Source organism: Heterodontus francisci, chromosome 26 (genome assembly GCF_036365525.1).
Source record: "Heterodontus francisci isolate sHetFra1 chromosome 26, sHetFra1.hap1, whole genome shotgun sequence".
NCBI lineage: Eukaryota > Metazoa > Chordata > Chondrichthyes > Heterodontiformes > Heterodontidae > Heterodontus > Heterodontus francisci.
The window spans coordinates 25318940-25342242 of NC_090396.1; the positions used below are offsets into that span (position 1 = coordinate 25318940).

At 43.8% G+C, this 23303-nt stretch overlaps 1 protein-coding gene across 1 annotated transcript in view; it reads right to left on the bottom strand.

Annotated features, from left to right (window-relative positions):
- Nucleotides 1-23303, bottom strand: part of gsg1l2b (gsg1-like 2b) — a 168468-nt gene that overhangs the window by 135706 nt on the left and 9459 nt on the right. The window contains exon 3 of the mRNA XM_068057945.1: nucleotides 9370-9522. Coding sequence (XP_067914046.1) covers nucleotides 9370-9522 — 153 coding nt within the window. The remainder of the gene's footprint in view (nucleotides 1-9369; nucleotides 9523-23303) is intronic.

The window sequence follows — 23303 nt, forward strand, 5'->3', positions numbered from 1 at the left end:
AAGAACTCCTCTTTGGCAATGTGATGTCTTTATGTAAGGAATCCAGACAGCAATTGCAAGAGCTGGTTTAAAACGAGGTCATTGTTTTAAAATGGCAAATCTAAAACCACCACAAAAACCATTAAATAGTTGCATTAGCACCGAGGATTAGATAGAAGTGCCATTTAGGAAAATAACGCAGAGATTGGGAATTTCTCAGTTCAATTTGTTCAGCTCAACTTGAGGAGTAAGCCTTTGACTTAATGGTAGCATTCCCACCTCTTAGTCAGAATGTGTAGGGTGTTACAACCAGGTGAGAAAGGTGTCTAGTGGTTCTTCTAAGCCTTCACCTGGTCTTAACGTAACAGGGTTTAATTTTAAACACACCGTGTTTTTAGCTCCCCCTTGGTGAATCCTTGATCACTGCTTTCCAATTATAAGGCAAAGAAACCAGCACAAACAGGGTTTCTTAGATTTAAAGAAGAAAAGTTTAAATTTATTAAACTTAAACTTAAACTCTAATTTGGTGGATGCCTACGGATACACAACGCGCCCATGCTAGCATGCATTTTTTTTTTATTCATTCATGGGATGTGGGCATCGCTGGCCAGGCCGGCATTTATTGCCCATCCCTAATTGCCCTTGAGAAGGTGGTGGTGAGCTGCCTTCTTGAACCACTGCGGTCCATGTGGAGTAGGTACACCCACAGTGCTGTTAGGAAGGGAGTTCCAGGATTTTGACACAGCGACAGTGAAGGAACGGCGATATAGTTCCAAGTCAGGATGGTGTGTGACTTGGAGGGGAACCTGCAGGTGGTGGTGTTCCCATGTATTTGCTGCCCTTGTCCTTCTAGTTGGTAGAGGTCACGGGTTTGGAAGGTGCTGTCTGAGGAGCCTTGGTGCATTGCTGCAGTGCATCTTGTAGATGGTACACACTGCTGCCACTGTGCGTCGGTGGTGGAGGGAGTGAATGTTTGTAGATGGGGTGCCATGAAGCGGGCTGCTTTGTCCTGGATGGTGTCGAGCTTCTTGAGTCATGTTGGAGCTGCACCCATCCAGGCAAGTGGAGAGTATTCCATCACACTCCTGACTTGTGCCTTGTAGATGGTGGACAGGCTTTGGGGAGTCGCATATGCGATACACACATGCAAATAGAGACAGAAAAGAGCAGAAGAAAAAATAAAGTAAAAGGTTTGAGGTAATATCTGAAGAGTTGTTGTTACAGTTCTTCGAGCTCACTGTAGAGTCCTTGATTGTAGGTAGTTCTTGCTTTTCATTGGGGCCCAGTATTTTTCTTAAAGCTTGTTCGCTGTAGGAGACTTTTCTCTCTTGGGCTTCGTGTGTCTTCAGTGGATTCAGAGGCTTGTGAGAAAGAGATGGGAGCAGACAGGAGAAATCTTCTCTGTCCAGGAGCAAACAGTCTTTCTGAGTTCAAACTCTCTGAAGCCAGTTCAACAGAAAACCTTGGAACAGCCAGTTAGTCATGTGACCAACTGGTCTAACCAGTCCTGGCCCTTGTGGACTCACCTTCGATGCCTGTTAGTATGTAAATGTTTTTATCCAGCCATGGCTGATCTGTTTAACAAGTGATTTTCTCACTCCAACAACAGTTAAAAATCAATGTTCATGACAAAATTGATTGCCTCATTCCTTGTAGGTGAGGGCCTAGTTTGATCTCTGTTCCAAACAGTCCTAATGAGTACTGGACCTCTGTAGTCTAGGTTGACATCCAGTGAAATACTTGCATTTGGTGAGTGAGTGGCTCCCTTCATCATATGGAATGTGGGAACCCATAAAACCGTCCCACCGTGGAGGACAAATCAACCTACAAGCTGGTGTCATGAAGACCCCCACCTGCCAGGAATGAGGCACATTAATTTTGTCATACAAACATTAATTTTAAACTGTTCTTAGATTGAAGAAATGACTTGGTTAAAAAGAGATCATCAGACACTTGGCTTTGGCTGGAGGGCATCTGCATACTAAGAGACAATGCTTGGAGAGACAAAAGAATTGCTCACTGATTCAATTAACAGAGATCGGGCTGGGCAATAGTGATCCACATCTTGTTGGGGTAAGAGACAGCACTACACCCCCCCCCCCCCCCCCCATTCCCCACCGAGAGCTTTGGAATCCACAAAAGAGGCATGTTTGTTGAAAAATACTTAGTCACATGACTAACCTGCTGGCCAACTTGGAGGTTTGAACTGTGCTCACAGGACAGTTTGGATTCAGACTGCAGATATTAATGGAACCTGGAACAAGACAGCCTCTCTCCTGGCAGGCTCTATCTCACTTTTTCACAGGCATCTAGACCCACTGAAGACATGTAAACCGCAAGAGAGAAAGGACTCCTACATCGAAACAAGTTAAAGTGTGAACTGGGCCCCAACAAACAGCAAGACTTACTGGCAACCAAAGACTCCACATTGAACTCAAAGGAACGTAAATAACTACCAGATATTGCCTCAAACTTTTCCCCTTCATTCTTTCCACTTTTTCTGTCTCTATCTGCCTATGTGTTTATCGTGTATGCATGCTAGCATGGTCGCATCACGTTTTCATAGTCATTAACCGTATTAGAGTTTAAGATAAATAAACTTCCACCTTTCTTGTTTAAATCTAAGAAAACCTGTCTGATTTGATTTCTTTGCAATTAGAAAGCAGTGAACAAGGATTCACTGAGGGGGAGCTAAAAACACAGTGGGCTGAATTTTACGCCACCCCAGCGGGTCGGATGGTGGCATGGGGGCGGCGTAAAATTAAGCAGGAGGCTCCGGGTGGCTCACCTGCCCCGCTTCCGGCTCCGGACAAGTTTACAGCATCGGGCGGGGGGTGGGAAATCGCCCACCCACCAGAGACCAATCAAGGCCCTTAAGTGGCCACTTAACGGCCACTTACGGGCCCTTGCCCGCCTCCACGGCTCCCATGGCAATCGGGCGTGCTAGGCATGTGAATGGCCGGCCAGCAATAGCTGCCGGCCTTTCCGCGCCCCAGTGGGTGGGGCATGGCAATCAGGCACAGGGTGCCCGATTGAGGTCCGTCCTCGCCTCCCAAGCCACCCCCGGGACCCAAGACGCTCCCCACTCCCCCCAAACGACCTCTCCAGCCTCACCAAGGAAGGACCGATCCCCCTGCTGAGGCAACCCCTACTTACCTTTCCTCCTGGATCCATGGTGTTGGCTGGGCTGCATTCCCAGCAGTGGCCACCACTCTCGATGGCGCTGCTGGGACTATGAGCTGCCAGCCCGCTGATTCATCAGCAGCTCACTGAGGAGGGTCCTCCTCCCTCAAGTGGGTGGAAGTCCCGCCTTGGGACAATTAAAGCCCAGGGATCCATAAAATGCGGGACGGATCCCCGGGCTAGGCGGAAGCGGGTTCGCCACCGACTTTCACGTCAGTGCGAATTCCCGTCTGCCTAAGGTAAAATCCAGCCCAGTGTTTTTAAAATTAAACCCTGTAACGGTTAAACCAGGTAAAGTCTGAGAGAGAACCCCTAGACCCCTGTCTCACCTGGTCGTAACGCTGGTATAAAGATGGCTGTGGCCATGGTAGGTGTGTTCATGTCAGAGATTCTCAGGCAATTAATCAGTCCATGAAACCTTGCACTACTTCATACTATTCTACAAGGGAAGAATGTGAGGATACAAAAACCACACTGAGCTCAGACTGAGACAGTTACAAAACTTGCCAGGAAGATTGCCCAGGAGTCAGTGCGAACAAATAGATGCCCAAACAACAAGAATGACAAGATGGCATGAAATGACGCGCAGATGATATGTGAAGGATCAGTACAGGCTCGCAGATGATATGTGAAGGATCAGTACAGGCTATCAGAGACATTTGAGTGGGAAAAGCTATGGAAAGGAGAGCTCCTGTATCCTCAAGAATAACGTAAAGTTGGAGGTGGGAAAGAGAAAAATTAATTGCATTATGAAGTGCCTCATTTAAACAGCGCCGTTCACCTCAGAACACCCCAAAGTGCTTCACAGCCAGTTAAGTAGTTTATGAAGGATAGTCACTTGTAGAGAACGTAGTGAAATGCAGCTGCCAATTTACACACAGCACAGTCCCCCAAACAAAAATGTGATAATGACTGGATCATCTGTTTTTAGTGTTGGTTGAGGAATAAATATTGACCAAGACACTCCCCTGCTCTTTGAAATATTGTCCTGAAATCTTTTACATCTATCTGTTAGGGCCTCAGCTGAATGTCTCGTGCAATACTGTCTCAGTACTGCACTGGGAGTGTTAGCCTGGATTATAAACTCACGTCTTTGGAGTTGGACTTGAACCCACAACCTTCTGACTCGGAGACAAGAGTGCGACTACTTTGCAGCATTCCTTCTAACAGCACAAAATAGCTTGCATATTTATGAAATGGTATTGTTTTTGTAAAACATTCTCATTATGGCCATTTGAAATCCTCATGTGTTGCTGTGTTGACCCAGGGCTCAGGGGAATACAAGATCAGCTGTGAGAGCATCTGATATCTGAGAAATGCAATGGTAGCTAATTCTTCAATGACGCCAGTTAAATCTTCCATTCAGTCACTTTGGAAATAAAGCAGATAGAACCATTGCTTTTAATAGACCCAGGCCTAAACCCTGGCTAGGAATGGGATTGAAGGTTTTTGAAATAAGAATAGACATAAATGGTCAAGTATCTATGAGATGTGAAGGTCTCTGAATTGTGGGGATGGTGAGCTGTCATTGGTTAAGCTTGAATAATAGTCCTGTCAGACTGAGATCATGCAGATTTTATGAGATGAGGAGTGGATAAGCGAAAACATTTTATTCTGTGAGACGCTGCCCACATTTACTCATCTCCCGCAGGAAATTAAAGGTTCACTTCAGCTGTGGAAGAGCTTCACAGCTTCACTCAATGTTTAATACATGCATTTTCTATGATTGCTCCCTGTATAGTTATCAGAAGGGGAAGCCTCAGCTCCCTTTCCCTCATGGACACTGAGACCAGCTGCAACACCCACACAATTGATGAGATCAGCTAACTCAGGGGAGACAACATGGCTCAGGTCTTATCATTAAATACTGATTGGCGGGGATGAAAATTGGAGAAAGATTGATTTATATAATAAATTGATAGATAAATTATTGTGGGTGCCAACTCAGTCTGTTGTCCTCCTCCCCCATTATAGTGATGCCAGCAGTTTGCTTTCAGGCAGCAATGGTGGTTCAGCCTTCTGGTGCTTTGGTTTCCGAGGACGTCATGGCAACAGCATAGTTCTGCTCGGTGTTTGGGCTAGAGCAGGACAGGCAATTTTTAGGTAATTCCAAGTTATTTAAAGCTGTTTTAAAATATGGTTTGTTTGAGTGATATTTGATGTGGTTGAAAGGGTACTTTAGATGGAAACACAGTTCAATCGGAGCCTAAGTGAGATGGAGACTGAAATTTCAGCAACAGCTTACATGTTTAGAGTTGTTAGAGATTAGGCGGAACTATTGTTGACAAAATTATTTACCAATTAATGAGCTGAAAATGAGTACAATTCGAAAGTGGAGTTCTTGGGTTGAATTTGCAGGTCCCGCTGAGGTCAGAAATGAAGGTCGACAGGGCCCGAAAATACCAGCGTCAGCCAAAGTGCCAGTTTCCCGACCCCGTTCCCAGCGGCAGCCACTTTCGCCAAGGCCGGTTCAGGTTCAGGGCGGGTAAGACTATCTGCCCCTACGAGGCAAGTAGCCAATTAGGTTTATTAAGAGCCTTGTTAACCAGAGTCAAAGGAGGCTGACTGGGATTTTCCACTTAGCTTCCAGTTTCCCGATGTGACAGGGGGCAGACTGACAGCCTGGAGACAGACACCCAGTGGCAGGCCAGGGTCAGGGGTGGGGGGTTGTGCCCGTACTTCAAGCAGGCCTAGAGGCCCTCTCTGCCTGCCAGGTTGTGGGTGCAATCAAAGGCTGCCCTATACAGGGATTCCACCCCACCCACCCCATTCTGGTGGCCTGGCTGTTTTTTCCTATTTTATAAAATGTTGGTGAGAAGGTTGAAGTGTCCTCACAGTCCCTTTACTGCAGGCAGCTGCTCATCTCAAGCTGGAAGGCCTCTGATTGGCGCTCCAGCTTTGAAGGCCCGCCCACTACCCTTAATTAGACAGGGAACTGCCCCCATGCCAATTAATGGGATCCCTCCATCAAAATCCCCAAAAGTGACTGTTCCCTACCAGGGGCAGGTTCAGGACCCAGAAACAGTCCTGACGCCTGTTTCCTGCCCCTGAAGTGAAAATAAGGTCAGAGTGGGGATGTTCACTGATGATTGCAGAGTTTTCAGTATCATTAGTAACTTCTCAGATACTGAAGCAGGCCGTGCCCATATGCAGCAAGATCTACACAACATTCAGGCTTGGGACGATAAGTGGCAAATGACATTTGTGCCAAACAAGTGCCAGACTATGCCCATTTTCAACAAGAGAGAATCCAACCAGCTCCCCTTGACATTCAAGGGCATTACTATTGCTGAATCCCCCACTATCAACATCCTGAGGGTTAACATTGAGCAGAAACTTAAATGTAAATACTGCAGATATAAGAACAGGTCAGTGGTTGGGAATTCTGCGATGATTAACTCACTTCCTGACTCCCCTAAGTCTGTCCACTGTCTACAAGGCACAAGTTAGGAGTGTGTTGGAATACTTTTCATTTATCTGGATGAGTGCAGCTCCAACAACACTGAAGATGCTCGACACCGTCCAGGACAAAACATCTCCCTTAATTGGCACCCCCATAAAAAGACACTCTCTCCCTCCACCACTGGTGTACAATGGCAGCAGTGCGCAGCACGTACACGATGCACTGCACCAAATTGCCAAGGTTCCTTCAACAGCACCTTCCAAACCCATGACATCTACCAGCTAGAAAGACAAGGGCAGTAGACGCATGGGAACACACCAACTGCAAGTTCCCCTGCAAGACACTCACCATCCTGACTTGGAATGATATCGCTGTTCCCTCACTGTCGCTGGGTCAAAATCCTGGAACTCCCTCCCTAACAGCACAAAGGGTGTACCTGCCTCACATGGACTGCAGCAGGTCAAGAAGTCAGCTCACCACCACCTTCTCAAGGGCAATTAGGGATGGGCAATAAATGCTGGCCTTATCGGTGGCACCCACATTATGAACAAACAAAAAAAATCAGTGCCGTGTGCTTGTAGGGATTAGCAAGGGTGCACAGATATGTGCCAGGTACATAGATTAACAGGGTAGACAGGGTCCAGCTGAAGGAAGGGCATGGTAGGGCAATGACAGTAAGGAAAAAATAGATAGAGGAGTTGGAATTTGGGTTACAGTAAGGAAAGGCAAGGAGAGCAGTACAGTAACAAAGTAATGTGGTCCAATAGGTTTCAGAGTGTGGATTACAGTAAGGGTGTTCGGAAAAGGAAATTGGGCAGAAGTGAGAGTACATTAAGAAGAAATACTGTGATGGAAAAAAAGCATGCTTAAGGTAATATGAGTATCGATGGTGCGATTTATAGGCAGTGGAAGTGAAATTGGACCTCGCATGACCTGTGTTTTAGGCAGAAAATGGGTGCAAAGTGGTCCAAATTAGGCCTGAACAGTCCATCATCTGAACAGAGTCGGAAAGATGTCCGATGATGTATTGGTGTGGGGCTGTAGAGGTGTTCCCAGTGGCTGCCGAGCTCCTTAAATAGGCTAATAAGAGGCCTAACATCTGTAGAACAAGCCAAGCTGGAAATTAGTTTGCTCTGAACACAACAGGCGACTACGATTACTTGGTCTACATCTGGCCTAACCACTGGTCTTCAAAGGTTATATTAAAACTGCTGGCCACAGCCAACCACTGCTCAGCCTCCCACTGGACTCGCCTGAGAGCTCAGATAGCATTCTAGCCAACCAAGCTGGTTACCGGCTGCCCATCACCAGCAAGCAACCTCTGGGACCGCGACTGACTCGGATGCAAAGTTACACTAATATTGATATAGTTTTACACTAATATTGACATGGTTTTTAACATTGCACCAACTTTTCACAGAGCTATAGGATATCTTTAGATCACCTTGCTGCTACAAACTATTGTATTTTTAGTGCCTTTTTTTCAAACATTTTATTTGCCCTCCATTCACTTTGTACAAATCTAAATCGTAACTGCTTTTAGGGGTTGATTTTAACCTGCCATCAGAATGCAGGAGGGTGGTTCGTTAGCTGATTTTAACTGCTGTGCTAAGTAGGTGGCAAAAATGCCCAAAGTGGAAGACAGTTGTAAAACCTATGAAGTGGCTGCCACTTCAGTGACTATATGTTCTGTAGGACTACTTCCACAATCAACCTGAGTACAACAAGCTTCAGTCACCACACTATTTCAGGTGGTGTTTTTCTCATATTTAATCTGATCCTTCCAGAATATCTTTCAGAATATCTCCTCCCCAATTACCACGGCTGGCTGTTTCTTTAAAGAGTCCAGCGTCATCACTTCAAAGACAACTCCTGCTAACCCACTGATCACTCTCGGTGTAAAGAAGCTTCCCTTTCATAACCCTGAATATGTGCCCTCACATTCAGCCGCCTTGTCATGTTTAAAAGTAGTGCTGCAGGCTTATTTCCCCTATCAGTTAATCATGTTCCTCTCCATGGCATCCATTATTGAAGTTGAGCATCATAGCAGTCACAACCAGCACTTATGTTCGACTCCAAAGATTACCTGAGCAGATTGCTGTAAAACATCAGCATGACTCCTGTCACTGAAAGTGTCTTAATCTAGGATATATCAATGATTTTCATTATTCCTACTGTGTGTATATTTGTTTCACGTTGTTGTTCTCAGTAATTCCTCCAAGTTAGTTTTGGTCAGCTAAATACTCTTGGAAAAAATTGACAGACACACCCACTTGAGTTAATTGATACTGTCACCCCAGAACTAATCATTTACAAAGTGGTTGCATTTTTTGCAAGTTTGTGGAATTTGGTATTTCCTGCCTTGTAACAAGACAGGAAGGAATGAGATTGGCACACTGCAAAAGGAATGAGATTGGTTTTGAATTTGGATGATTTATATCCACGATTTAATCTGAAGGATTGCACTATACCCTGTTTCCCTATTAACCATTTAAATATATGTTCGGTTGTCAACATTAATCAGTTTTATGTCTCCCCCATTGTCTTTTTTGACAGGTTTTATGTATGTCCCAGTTTCACCTTTAGTAGACTGAGCTACGACACACAGTCCTCATTAACTAGCTGGCTGTGGACTGTTTATACATTGCTGAAGACCAAAACCAGTGAGCAACAGACTCAGACTAACCATATAAAGGTATCGCTTTAAACTGTGCAAAACTACATCATTCCCTCAAAGTTAGATCATAAAAAAACTGGAATCTAGTGTTTTGCAAGAGACAGATACTGAATAATGAAATAATTACCTGATAGGACGGTGAAAATGGCAGCAAAGGCATTCAGTTTTAAGCCATCGATCACATTTGTGTAGTGGCAGATCTCGATGCACATGAGGCTGAGGCCAACAACCAACAAGAGAATATAAAGAATCTCTGCCACAATGGACAGCCAGAGGACACCTAGAAGAAAGGATCAATACAATAAATATATCAAGCAGCACTATAGCGAGTCATCTGAATAACAGAAATGTTTAATTATGAGTGATTTAAGCTTCTAATCAAAGAGAGGAATAATCATTCTTGATCTATGTGTTAATGTATGATTTCACAGCTTTCTTCCAATAGCAGAGTTGTTAAGTGTGATATTGACCTTGGATGCAATGTCCCCATGTAAACTTCCAACACTAACAGCCTAGACTTACACCCTAAACAATGGTCACTTAGATGTGATAACAGTATCTGTTGAACTACACAGCAGATAGGCCAATGTCTTTGCAAAGAAAAGGAGAGAAATCAAAGGGAAAATAAACTTACAACTGCTGTGTGAAGAGGGCTGAATTTTGTGATGGTGACGGTGGTCTCGGCAGCAAAATGTGGGAGTCGACACCATCGAACCCCGTTGCTATTTCACGACAGGTAGGCAATTAATTGCCTGCCGTCCTGGGCGCCAACCCTTTAAGGGATGAGCTCCCACCTCCAACAGCTGCCGGCCAATCGGAAGGCTGGCAGCTCTGCACTACCAGTGATGCCACGGGGGGGCAGTGGTGACTGCCAGTACTGCAGGAGGCCCTGCAGCACCGAGGACATCGGAGACCCTGGGAGAGGTGAATGGAGTCGGGGTCGCCGGGGCCATTTTAGCAGACCCTGGCGACAGAGTGGGTGTGTGTTCCCTGGAGGGGAGGGCGATGATCCCTCTGACCCCGCTAGAAGGCCACCAGATTTCACCTGACAGCATCACCCCATGACGGCAGGGCCCCTCTGCTTTCAATAAAATTGAGATGGTGGCAGGAAGAGGCCCTTAAGTAGCCACTTAAGGGCCTCAAAGGGCCATTCTCGGCCTTCCCCGACCCGGACTAAATTGGAAGACGTCGGGCACTCCACCTCCACCTTCTGGAGCAATTTTATGGGCCCCCTGCCTCCATTTCCGTCCCTAGGGAGCCCATAAGATTCATCCCAAAATCCAGCAAAGGCACATTGATGGGTTAAGTGAGTGGGCAAAAATTTAGCAGATGCAGTATAATGTGGGAAAAGGTGAGGTTATCCATTTTGGTGGGAAGAATATAGAAAAGCAAGATATTATTTAAATGAAGAGAGACTGCAGAATGCTGCAGTAGAGAGAGAGCAAAGTTTCCTTGTACATGAATCACAAAATGTTAGCATGCAGGTACAGCAAGTAATTAGGAAGGCAAATGGAATGTTGGCATTTATTGCAAGGGGGTGGAGTATAAAAATAGGGAAGTCTTGCTACAACTGTACATGGCATTGGTGAGACCACACCGAGAGTATTGCGTACAGTTTTGGCTTCTTCACTTAAGGAGGGATATACTTTCATTGGAAGCAGTTCAGAAAAAAGGTTCACTCGGCTTCCTGGAGGAAGGGATTGTCTTATGATGAAAGGTTGAGCAGACTGGGCCTATACTCATTGGAGTTTAGAAGAATGAGGGGTGATCTTATTGGAACATGTAAGGTTCCGAGGTTGCTTGATGGGGTAGATGCTGAGAGGATATTTCCCCTCATGGAAGAATCTAGAACTTGGGGGCATAGTTTCAGAATAAGAGGTCTCCCATTTAAGATGGAGATGAGGAGGAATTTCTTTTCTCAGAGGTTCGTTAATCTTTGTAATTTTTTTCCCCAGAGACCAGTGGAGGCTGGGGTCATTAAGCATATGCAAAGCTGAGTTAGACAGATGTTTGATTGACAAGGGAGTCAAGGGTTATGGGGCAGCCAGCAGGAAAGTGGAATTGAGGGCACAATCAGATCAGCCATGATCTTATTGAATGGGGGAACAGGCTCAAGGGGACGAATGGCCTAATCCTGTTCCTATTTCTTATGATCTTACGACTATAATCTATAATTGTGAGCTCAGAGCAGAAATGGACACAAATTAATATGTTTACAGAGGTGATGATTTTACAATGTTACCTCCATGCAGTTTAAAAAAAAAATTATAGCAAATCTAATGAGGTAGACAAAAAGAAAAGCATGACGAGGAAATCCCTATACTGAGTTTTGGGAGTGTCTGTTACCATTTCTTTTGTTTAGAGTGCTACACATAAATAATCAGTCACACTAGTTGTTCTGATCCCATCACTTCACCCTCCACTCAGAAAGAATGGGATTGCTGTTAGGGAGATTAGAGGCTCCCTCTGTACTGCAGGGCGTCATTCCATTTATTCCAGGTACACAATGTGATTTTCCAGCATTTACATGTGCCTGCACACAGTTCACCTGGCAGTGAGTGTTAAATTATCAGCTTGATGTACACGTGAGTCTCTGTTAAACCCTGAACAAATGGCTGGAGAAGCACATTAGACATTCATGATGTCCCAGTATGAGGCTTTGAGCTTTGCAAACCAGGTGAAGTTAGTAATCCAAAATTTGCCCTTTGAACTGTGATCAGAGGAAGTGCATTGCCTGCGCAAGGAAAAGCAGGACCAGATGAAGTGGCAAAGTCACAATCAAGTGCCAGTTTGCAGCTTTAGTGCAAACAGAGCTTTGACTTTAAACTCATAATGAGGTTGATTACAGAAATCCTATTCACTGACATGGCACCACATCAGATGTCCAGCTCCTAGTGTGAACTGAGATGTCAGTTCAGGTCAAAATTACCTCAGTGGCCCCAATGTGCTTTGAACAGTGTAATTGCACTGTAAAACGTCTCCTAGTTAAAAACATGAATTATGCAGTGAATTCGCCTTTGTTCTTTTATTAAAGTTTCAGATTCAGATACAGGTCAAATATCGCTCAAAAATAACACTGGGTATAATTATCGCCAGCAATCAATCCTAGTTTACTTTATCAGTATTTTTACATTTTGAGGGCACATTTATCTGAACAGTGACTGGTGTGACATTATCAAGAAACCTCGTTTTAGATGGATTTCCAGAGGCCAGCTGTGTTGAGGAGCTGAATTGACATTAAAGAATTAGATAAACTAACCCCGCATGCTTTAGCATCGAATGTGTATGTTAATTCATCTCTCCAACACAGTTGGCATCAGTCCGCCCCCTCAGTGCAAGGTCCTTTGATAATTTCATCAGTGTCAAAACAAATACATTTGATAGAAAGAGAGGAAGATAAAATGACAATCTGTATGAGAATTATTTGTAATGGCTTGATATTTCCAAGACATACTGATAATATTATTCATGCTTTCTAATGTTTGCCAGCAGTCAGTTTAAGTTCAGCCACTCTTGTTCTTGTTTTATTTAGATTCTCACATTTTCATTCGGAAAAATATTCTAGTACATATGTTGTTCAATGTTTGTACAAGAGAATATATTGGTACCTTGGGGCTGTCATGTACATACTGAGAGCAACAAACAGTTTGCAAAGAGGTTCCAGGTAATTTGAATGCTGCCTTGATCAGTTCAGCTAATTTATCCAGTGAGTATTTGAGCCATAGAGGTCAACAATGTCCCAGATTTGATCCCTTCTGTGTACTGAGACAGTTGATCTCAGCTCTGGGGCAGCGATGAAGATGTTATCCAGTGCCCCGGGTTAGGGAGCAGAAATGCAGCCAGGGTTCTTGATCTAGCTAGCTATCGGGTGATCTGCTCGAGTTATGTGTGTTTACCCATTAAATGAAGGCAGAAAATGCTGATCTTCCATGACATCCATAATTAAATAGCCCCAACACTCATTGTCAAGGTTCATGCTTGAATAATGAACATTCAGGGAATCTACCCTAGCAATTAGGATCAGGAGGGAAAGGACTGAAGAGAAAAATAAATCAAGACTTTTGTGAATTTAGAACTTTATCTGTCGGATTTTTCTTGCTGCTCCATTCTGTCTCAGAGCAGGGAATATAAGCAGGAGGTCTGGACGCAGGCCTCTGCCTACATGTTAGCATGCGATGCTGCCACTCCTCTTTAACAGGATGGTGGGAGCTTCCCGGGCTAACTTACCTTTCAGTTTTCTTCCCATGAAGAAGAGCTTGGTCTCCACTAGGGATATGTCGATATGAACCCTTGTCCTTCGTATGTTAGTCCAGTGCTTCTATAAATTAATCCGCATAATATAGAACTTGCATTTATATAGTGCCTTTCAAGTCCTCAGGCCATCCCAAAATGCTTCACAACCAATTAATTATGTGGTAGTCGCGTCACTGTTGTCTTGTAGGCAAGTACAACAACTAATTAGTTTACAGCAAAATCCCACAAAGAGCAATGAGATAAATGGCCAATGAGTGTATTTTGATGGTGATCCTTGAGGGATGAATGCTGGCCAGAAAACCTTGAATATTCCTTGCACTTCTTTGAACAGAGTTATGGGATCTTTTAGAACCAGCTGAACAGTCAGATTCATCCTCAGCAATAGAAGTCTCACTTGAAAGGTAACACTTCTGACAATGCAGTGCTCCCTCAGTACTGCACTGAACTGTTAGCCTAGATTGAGTGAACCCGCAAGGCCAACTTATCTTTGTAAAAAAAAGTCAGTGTCTTATCAATTTATGCTTCTGAGTTACTCTGCATTTGTAAATGATTATGCTAAAGATATTCTTTGAAATTATTTTCAGTTTCTCTCAGCCTTCTTGAAAGTAATGATTCATGCCAGAGAATAACTTCAGGGATAGTAACTATTCTGGTATAATAGGAGGGAACATCCTACTTGACCTCATCCTCACTAATCTACCTGTCCCAGATGCACCTGTCCAAGACAGTATTGGTAGGAATGATCAGCAACCAGTCCTTGAGGAGACCAAGACCCGTCTTCACATTGTGGATACCCTCCATCGTGTTGTGTGGCACTACATCAGTGCTAAATGGGATAGATTCAGAACATATCTAGCAGCTCAAAATTGGGCATGCATGAGGCGCTGTGGGCCATCAGCAGCAGCAGAATTGTATTGAACCACAATCTGTAATCTTTTGGTCTGGTATATCCCTCACTCCACCATCAGGTCAAGGGATCAACACTTGTTCAATGAGGAGGGCAGGAGATCATGCCAGGAGCAGCACCAGGCGTATCTAAAAAATGAGATGCCAACCTGGTGAAGATAGAACACTGGACTACATGCATGCTAAACAGCAGAAGCAACATGCGCTAGACTGAGCTAAGCGATCCCACAACCAACGGATCAGATCAAAGCTCTGCAGTCCTGCCACATTCAGTCGTGAATTGTGGTGGAGGACAATTAAACAAATAACCGGAGGAGGAAGCGCCACAAGTATCCCCATCCTTAATAATGGGGGAGTTCAACACTTCAGTGTAAAAGACAAAGCTGAAGCATTTGCATCCATCTTTAGCCAGAGGTTCAGAGTGGATTGTCCATCTTGGCCTCCTCCTGAGGTCCCTAAAATCACATATGCCAATCTTCAGTCAATTCGATTCACTCCATGTGATATCAAGAAATGGCTGAAGGCACTGGATACAGCAAAGGCTACAGGCCCTGAGAACATTCTGCCAGTAGTACTGAAGACTTGTGCTCCAGAACTAGCTGCGCCACTAGCCAAGCTATTCCAGTAAAGCTACAACACTGGCATCGACCTGACAATGTGGAAAATTGCCCAGGTATGTCCTGTCCGCATAAGGCAAGAAAAATCCAATCCAATCAATTACCATCCCATCAGTCTACTCTCGATCATCAGCAAAGTGATGGAAGATATCATCGACAGTGCTATCAAGCAGCATTTACTCACCAATAACCTGCTCACTGATGTTTCTGTTTGGGTTTTGTCATGGCCACTCAGCTGCAGACTTCATTACAGCCTTGGTCCAAACATGGACAAAAGAGCTAAATTCAAGACATTAGTTGAGAGCGACTGCCCTTGACATCAAGGCAGCATTTGACTGAGTGTGGTATCAAGGACTCCTAGCAAAATTGAACTCAATAGAAATCAGGGGGACAACTCTCCAATGGGTGCAGTCGTACCTAGCACAAAGAAAGATGGTTGTATTTGTTGGAGGCCAGCCATCTCAGCCCCAGGACATCACTGCAAGGGTTCCTCAGGGTAGTGTCCTAGACCCAACCATCATCAGCTGCTTCATCAATGACCTTCCCTCCATCAGAAGGTCAGATGTGGGGATGTTCGCTGATGATTGCACAGTTTTCGGTACTAGTTGCAGCTCCTCAGATTCTTGAGCAGTCCATGTTCACATGCAGAAAAACCTGGACAACATTGAGGCCTGGGCTGGTAAGTAGCAAGTAACATTCGTGCCACACAAGTGCCAGGCAATGACCATCTCAAACAAAAGAGAATCTTACCATAGTTCCTGGACATTACGTGGCATTACCGTCGCTGAATCCCCCACCATCAACATTTTGGGGGTTACCATAGCCCTAAAGCTTAACTGAACCAGACATATGAATACTGTGGCTACAAGAGTAGGTCAGACTGGGAATTCTCTGGCAAATAATTTACCTCCTGACTCCTCAAAGCCTGTCCACCATCTACAAAGCGCAAATCAGGAGTGTGAGGAATACTCTCCACTTGCCTGGATGGGTGCAGCTCCAACAATAATCAAGAAGCTCAACACCATCCAGGACAAAGCAGTCCACTCAATTGGTACACCATCCAATGCCTTAAACATTCACTCCCTCCACCACTGGCGCACAGTGCAAGCAGTGTGTACCATTTCCAAGATGCAGTGCAGCAACCAAACCTCCTTCAACAGTACCTTCCAGAGAAAGACAAGGGCAGCAGATGCATGGAAACACCACCACCTGCCAGTTCCCCTCTAAGCCACACACCATCCTGACTTGGAACTATATCGCAGTTCCTTCACAGTCGCTGGGTCAACATCCTGGAACTCCCTCCCTAATAGCTCAGTGGGTGTACTGCACCAGATAGACTGCAGCGGTTCAAGAAGGCACTCACCACCACCTTCTGAAGGGCAATTAGAGATGGGCAATAAGTGCTCAAGACCCATGAAAGAATAAAAAATATGTCTGGTATCTCACCCAGAAGACACAAAACTCAGAAATGTAGTAAACAATGAGGAGAATAGTAACAAACTTCAGGAGGATACAAACTGATGAGATGGTAGCCAAATGACAAATGAAACTTCATGCAAAGTGTGAAGTGATACATTTTGGTAGGAAGAATGAGAAGAGGCAATATAAGCTAAATGATACAAATTGAAGGGGGCGCAGGAACAGAGATCTGGGAGTGTATGTACGCAACTCTTTGAAGGTGGCAAGACAAGTTGAGAAGGCTGTTAAAAAAAGCATCCTTGACTTTATTAATAGAGGCACAGAGTAAAAACTCAAGGGAGTTATGTGAGACCTTTATAAATCACTGGCTATGCCTCAGCTGCAGTATTATGTTCAATTCTAGGCACTACACTTTAGGAAGGATACCAAGGTCTTAGCGAGGGTGCAGGAGATATTTACTAGAATGGTACCAGGAATGAGGGCCTTCAGTTATGTGGAGAAGCTGGGGTTTTTCTCCTTAGAACAGGGAAAGTTAAGAGGAAATTGGATAAAGGCATTCAAAATCATGAGCAGTTTTGATGGAGGAAATAAGGAGACACTGTTTCCCATGGCAGAAGGGTCAGTAACCAGAGGACACCGATTTAAGGTGATTGGCGAAACAATCAAAGGCGAAATGAAGAAACATTTCTTTACACAATGAATTGTTATGATCTGGAATATGCTGACTGAAGAATAATGGAAGCAAATTCAATAGTAGCTTTCAAAGGCGAATTAGATAAATACTTTGACGGGAATTAAATTATAGGGCTGTGGGAAAAGAGTAGATGAGTTGAACTAATTGTATAGCTCTAGCAAAGAGCCAGCATGGGCACGATGAGACAAATGCTCTCTCTCTGTGCTGTATCATTCTATGATTCTAAGTGAGAACTGGTGATGAGTTGGGCTCAGCAGTAGTTGGTGGTGGACCATTTGAGCATTGCTCTCTGTACCTCACATTTTCACTTGGGCGTTCTCTCTAGCTGGTGATCGCCAGCTGGTGATCATGATTGGGAACACTGGTAGATTCTAACTGCCTCCCCCATCCCACTCACCCCTTTTCAATTATAGCTCCTCCAGCATTGATCAGGCCAGGGATCAAATTTGACCCTTCCTGGTCTGTGTGACTCAGCACACCAACTTTATTTACTCACTGAGTCTTTGAGGGGAATTCCAAACGTATCATTTTTTCTTAATTGTAACTATCCATTTTTTGCAATTACCTTTCACATTAGTGAAAGTAAAAAATATAAGTACAGATGTGGAGGAGACAAAATGTCATTGCAAACTGTAAAATATTAAATTTATGCAGCATATAATGTTACACATTCTAGTAAAGCACTCTCCTGCTATCATAGGATATTGATGCATGGTATCATAACTCCTGTAAATGACTATCTTTCTGTCACATGGTATGATGAAATCCATTAACTTTTAAAGCAGCAATCATATCTACAAGGTAATGATGATAAACTCCCAGCTTATAATGCATCAGATCTTCAGAAATATATACAACTTAAATATTGGTTTTCATACTTGTCTTTGTGTGGCCAAGGATGAGACAATCTCAGTGCTCGGACAATGACTCAAATTACATGCACTCTGCTTTGCTGGTTGATGATCATCGAAATCTATGCCTTGCATTATACATTTACGCAATGTACGCATGCATCTCTCAACCTCTGTATAATAGAGTAGGGGAACCCCAGGGTTCTATCTGTCATTCATTCATTTCTTATTACTTGAAATTTTCTCAGCAAAAGTCACTCAAATATCAGCCTCCATTTTTGACCCTCTTCTATAACTCAGTCTCTTCAGGGATAAGTTAATTGCAATGAAGGGTAAGATCTGAGTCAGTACTCAGGAAATGGAAGAATATTTATTGCATCTACCAGGGCCAAGGAAGAGCAGTGAGTTACATCCACTATGTCCTGTAATTACCCAGCTTTAGTGATTATAGCTGATCATTGCAATCAAATTGGGAACTATTCAATTATACACAGGTACTGTGAGGACATTTACTGACAGATGTAAAGGAGAATGTGAGAGGAAGGTGTAACATTGGGGAACAGGGTAATAGGGGAAAATGGAGAAAAAAACACTTTGATTAAGAGTAAGGGGGAAAATAACCAGTCTCCCAGAGAGAAACAGCATTGTAATTCACATAATCCATGTCAACTTCACAGACAGCTGCATGACGTGGCTGAAATAGCGAGAAAAGAGATTAAATATCTCTTTCTAATCCTGTGTGAAAAACTGACTAGATTTTAAATGATCACATTTTGAACAAGACTGATGATCAGACTCAGCAGGCTATCTTCAATGACTGATCTTGCTCACAAGCAAAAATTAGAATGAGGAGGCCAATTCTTCAAGGGAGATTTATAAGAATAAAATGACCATGGATGATCCAGCAGGTGTTCTGCTGAAATAGGGACAGAGAGATAATTTGAGAAGATGGAGTGCTTTACTTAACGTGTGGTCTCCGACTTCTTCATAATAATCCTGAATCATGCACTGCTGTCATAAATAAAGATCTTGAGATGATCTAATTTTATGGACTCTCAGTTAAATATGATTCTTCTGTTTTTCCTTGCTATTGACCATTTTGAGTTTGTTTCAAAGCTGTTCTCTGGCTCTGCTCTTTTCTGTCGACAACTCCTGAATTTTAAATTAGTTTGTCAATCAACAGCCCTTTATCAAGGCTTAATTTGTTACTGACCAGTTAATTTTACTCAATTGTGTCTAAACTGTTGTGTGATTACTTTTAAGAACGATGTCCCTTTAAAATCTTAGTATGCTAATGAGCTAAGTGCCAGGACATAGTCATATGACTACATTCCAGACTCACTCTGTAACTGTAACACCAAGAGGCAAGACCTGCAAAGATAGCTCTGCGCTATATATACTTGTTAGCTGTTAATAAACCTGTTTGAGATCTTCAATGAACTGAACTCCACGCATCTCATTTATGTTGCATCAGACAACACAAAAAGTTTCTCATTACATGGTGGCAGCTGTGGTGAGAAGACAGAATCCAATATTGAAGACCACAGGAAAACAGCTTTAAAAAGTACCTCCCTTCAGCTAGAAGACAGCAAGTTAAAAAAAAAACTGGCCAAAACAGGGAAAGAAGAAAACACTTACTGCAAGCTGTAGAAGTCAGAGCTGAATGACAGGCTGCAAATCAATCACTGCAATCGGGTGAGTAAGAGTGCCATCGGTAGAGGAACCCCAGTTTAAAAAAAAGCTTTGAAGTGCTTGTAAAGTACATTTTTAAAAAAGGCTCAGTAAAAAAAAAGGAAAACCCAATCCCTATCTCAGGCTGATCGATTGTTTTCAAAGGCAGCCCCCACGCTAATCAGGTCCACACCATTAGAGGAGGTGCCCAACAGCAAAAAGCACGGGAATCCTCCATTCACATAGCTTGCAGCTATAGCTGTAAAAAGAAATGATTAAATCACTTGAACACTGCAGAGCCTTGGCTCACTCAGCCAGAGTTTTTAAAAAAACTTATAAAACCATCTAACCGTGAAGAATTCCCTATTGAATGGCTGGACAAACAAACTCTAGCAGAAAAAGGCACTTAAAATGCTTATTGCACAGCTGTATAAACAGACAGACTAGAGTGCTGGAAGCGAGATAAACACAGAAGCTGGCCCTGTCAATCAAACCAGCCAGTCTAAAGAGAGTTTTTTAAAGGGAAGACAGTACAGAGTAACAGAAGCAGCCTTAAAACAAGTTTAAAGCAAAAGAACAGCAGAAAGATGGATACTAATTTTCCCAGCATGAACTGGAAAGCCTTGGATCTCCTATCCGAGTTCAAACTGTTCCAACAAAGAATGCAATTGTACTTTACAGACCAAGTAATTGCAGAACCAGAAAAACAGGCTGTAAAAATAATGATAGCAACTGGAAATGAGGGCTTGCACAGAATAAATATCTCTGGATTATCTGAACAGGGCCAGAAAGATACTGCAAAGATATGGAAAGTTCTGGAAGATCAGCTCCGATTGAGAGTGAATTTTTGAATTTATCGCCTGGAATTAATGTCCTACAGGCAACAGCCACAGGAATCAAAAGACCAGTTTGTCAGTAGATGTCAAAGTAAGGGCAACAAATGCGATTTTTCAGAAACTGAGCTGTCAGATGAATAATGGAGCTGGTGATGGGATCAACACCCATTGAGGCATTTCAGAAAGATCTCTTGCGGATAAAGAAAGGTCACAGCATCAACACACTGCTGCAAGATGGCAGGAAGTACAAAGCCATGGTAGCTGAACAACAGCACCTGCAACCACTAGGTGCAGACAACAGTATCGGCACCTCATCTCAAAGAGCCAACAGACAATGCTTCAACTCATTCCTCCTCTGCCTCTTCAGGATATTGTGTGCCTATCGCCTCTCCTCATCCTCCACGTCTGAAGGCTTGGGGCTCCAGCTTGAGGACTTGTTGGGGGAAGAGTACTTGGTCTCATGGAGATCGCTGTTCATTCTGGCTCGCTGTGGTGCTGGCAGTTCTCTAGAGGGCAGAAGTGAAAGCATGGCATAGTTGTGCTGTTGCTGGGTTTCCACACTGCACCGTTTGATGCTGGCCAGAGACTGCAAGTGGGTTCCGGTCTTTGGGGATTTACCCTTGGCAATGCTCTCATGGATGGTTATGATGTTGAAGTCCTTACATGCTGGTAGTCCTGCCACTGTGTTATCTAATTTGATATATTTTTACTTTTAGCATAGAAGACTTAGCTTTGGAAAGAAGGGGGATGTTGTGTGATTGCCTTTAAGAGTGATGTCTCTTTAGAATGCTAATGAGCTAAGTGCCAGGAAATAGTCATGTGACAACTTGCCAGCCTTTGTAACTGTAACAACCAAGAGGCAAAACCTACAAATAGGTAGCTCTGCACAGAGTTTGGCAGTACTTTTTTATTTCCTACCCTCGTTAATTTTAGCGAAAGAGCAGAAGTAATTAAAACTTGTTGGAATGTAGCCTGGTGGTGCAATGGACTATTCATCCCTGTTTCACCGGATCTGACCATTCTTACCCTTAAGAGTGTCAGTCATAGCTCACGTTTGCCTTTTGAGTCAGAAGTACATAATCGAGGCTGACACTCTAGTGCAGTATTGAGCAAGTGCTGCACTGTTAGAGGTGCCGTTTGGTTGGATAAGGTACTAAACTGAGGCCCTGACATCCTCTCAGGTATATGTAAAAGATCCCATGGTCTTCTTTGGCCTCCTTGTCTCGAGAGACAATGGGTAAGCGCCTGGAGGTGGTCAGTGGTTTGTGAAGCAGCGCCTGGAGTGGCTATAAAGGCCAATTCTAGAGTGACAGACTCTTCCACAGGTGCTGCAGATGAAATTGGTTGTCGGGGCTGTTACACAGTTGGCTCTCCCCTTGTGCTTCTGTCTTTTTTCCTGCCAACTGCTAAGTCTCTTCGACTCGCCACACTTTAGCCCCGCCTTTATGGCTGCCCGCCAGCTCTGGCGATCACTGGCAACTGACTCCCACAAATTGTGATCAATGTCACAGGACTTCATGTCGTGTTTGCAGACATCTTTAAAGCGGAGACATGGATGGCCGGTGGGTCTGATACCAGTGACGAGCTTGCTGTACAATGTGTCGTTGGGGATCCTGCCATCTTGCATGCGGCTCACATGGCCAAACCATCTCAAGTGCCGCTGGCTCAGTAGGGTGTATATGCTGGGGATGTTGGCCGCCTCGAGGGCTTCTGTATTGGAGGTACGGTCCTGCCACCTGATGCCAAGGACACTCCGGAGGCAGCGAAGATGGAATGAATTGAGACGTCGCTCTTGGCTGACATACGTTGTCCAGGCCTCGCTGCCATAGAGCAAGGTACTGAGGACACAGGCTTGAAACACTCGGACTTTTGTGTTCCATGTCAGTGCACCATTTTCCCACACCCTCTTGGCCAGTCTGGACATAGCAGTGGAAGCCTTTCCCTTGCGCTTGTTGATTTCTGCATCGAGAGACAGGTTACTGGTGATCGTTGAGCCTAGGTAGGTGAACTCTTGAACCACTTCCAGAGCGTGGTCGCCAATATTCCCATGGTACTATTTGATAAAAAGTAGAGAGTTCTCCCAATATCTTGGCCAATATTTATCCTTCAACCAAAAGCAGAAGAGCTAACTATCCAGTCATTATCTCATTTCTATTTGTGGTAATTGATTGCCACATTCCCCTATATTACAACAGTGACTACATTTTTTAAATTCTTCATTGGGTGTAAATCCCTTTTCAACATCCTGAGGTCATGAGAGGTGCTTTAAAATTATGGTTCTTTCTTCTGTCTTTTTTCCAGAAGTCAATTATGTTATATAAATGCAAGTTTTTATTCCTTTCTTCCAAAAATACATTCACCTTATGGAAAAATGAGATCAGGTAAGCCCAGATATAGAGGCCAGGCTTGCAAAATCTTAGTAGATAGTGTAATGCAGAGTAGAGATGGAACTAACGATACTGGGGGCAGATTCTCCCTTTTCAGAGTCACAAGACAGAAAGACACGACAGGAAATCAAAAAGGCAGCATACTGAATGTTACAAACCAGGAACTTAAACAAATACTCTTGCTTCACACACTCTCTAGCAGCCCATTCCTTAACATCTAAAAGGTATCTTCTTTGTAGGAGTGCTGTCTACTCATTGCATGTGTCAGGAAATTCAGAAGACCTTGGTTAATTAGCAAAGTTAGTCATTTCAGTTAATATTTGTGTCATGACTGTATCTGACATAGCAATGTTAATGAAGTAGCAGTACAGCAGAAAGAGAGCTGTTATAAAACTGCCTGCTACTTCAATATTGCCATTATAGCAT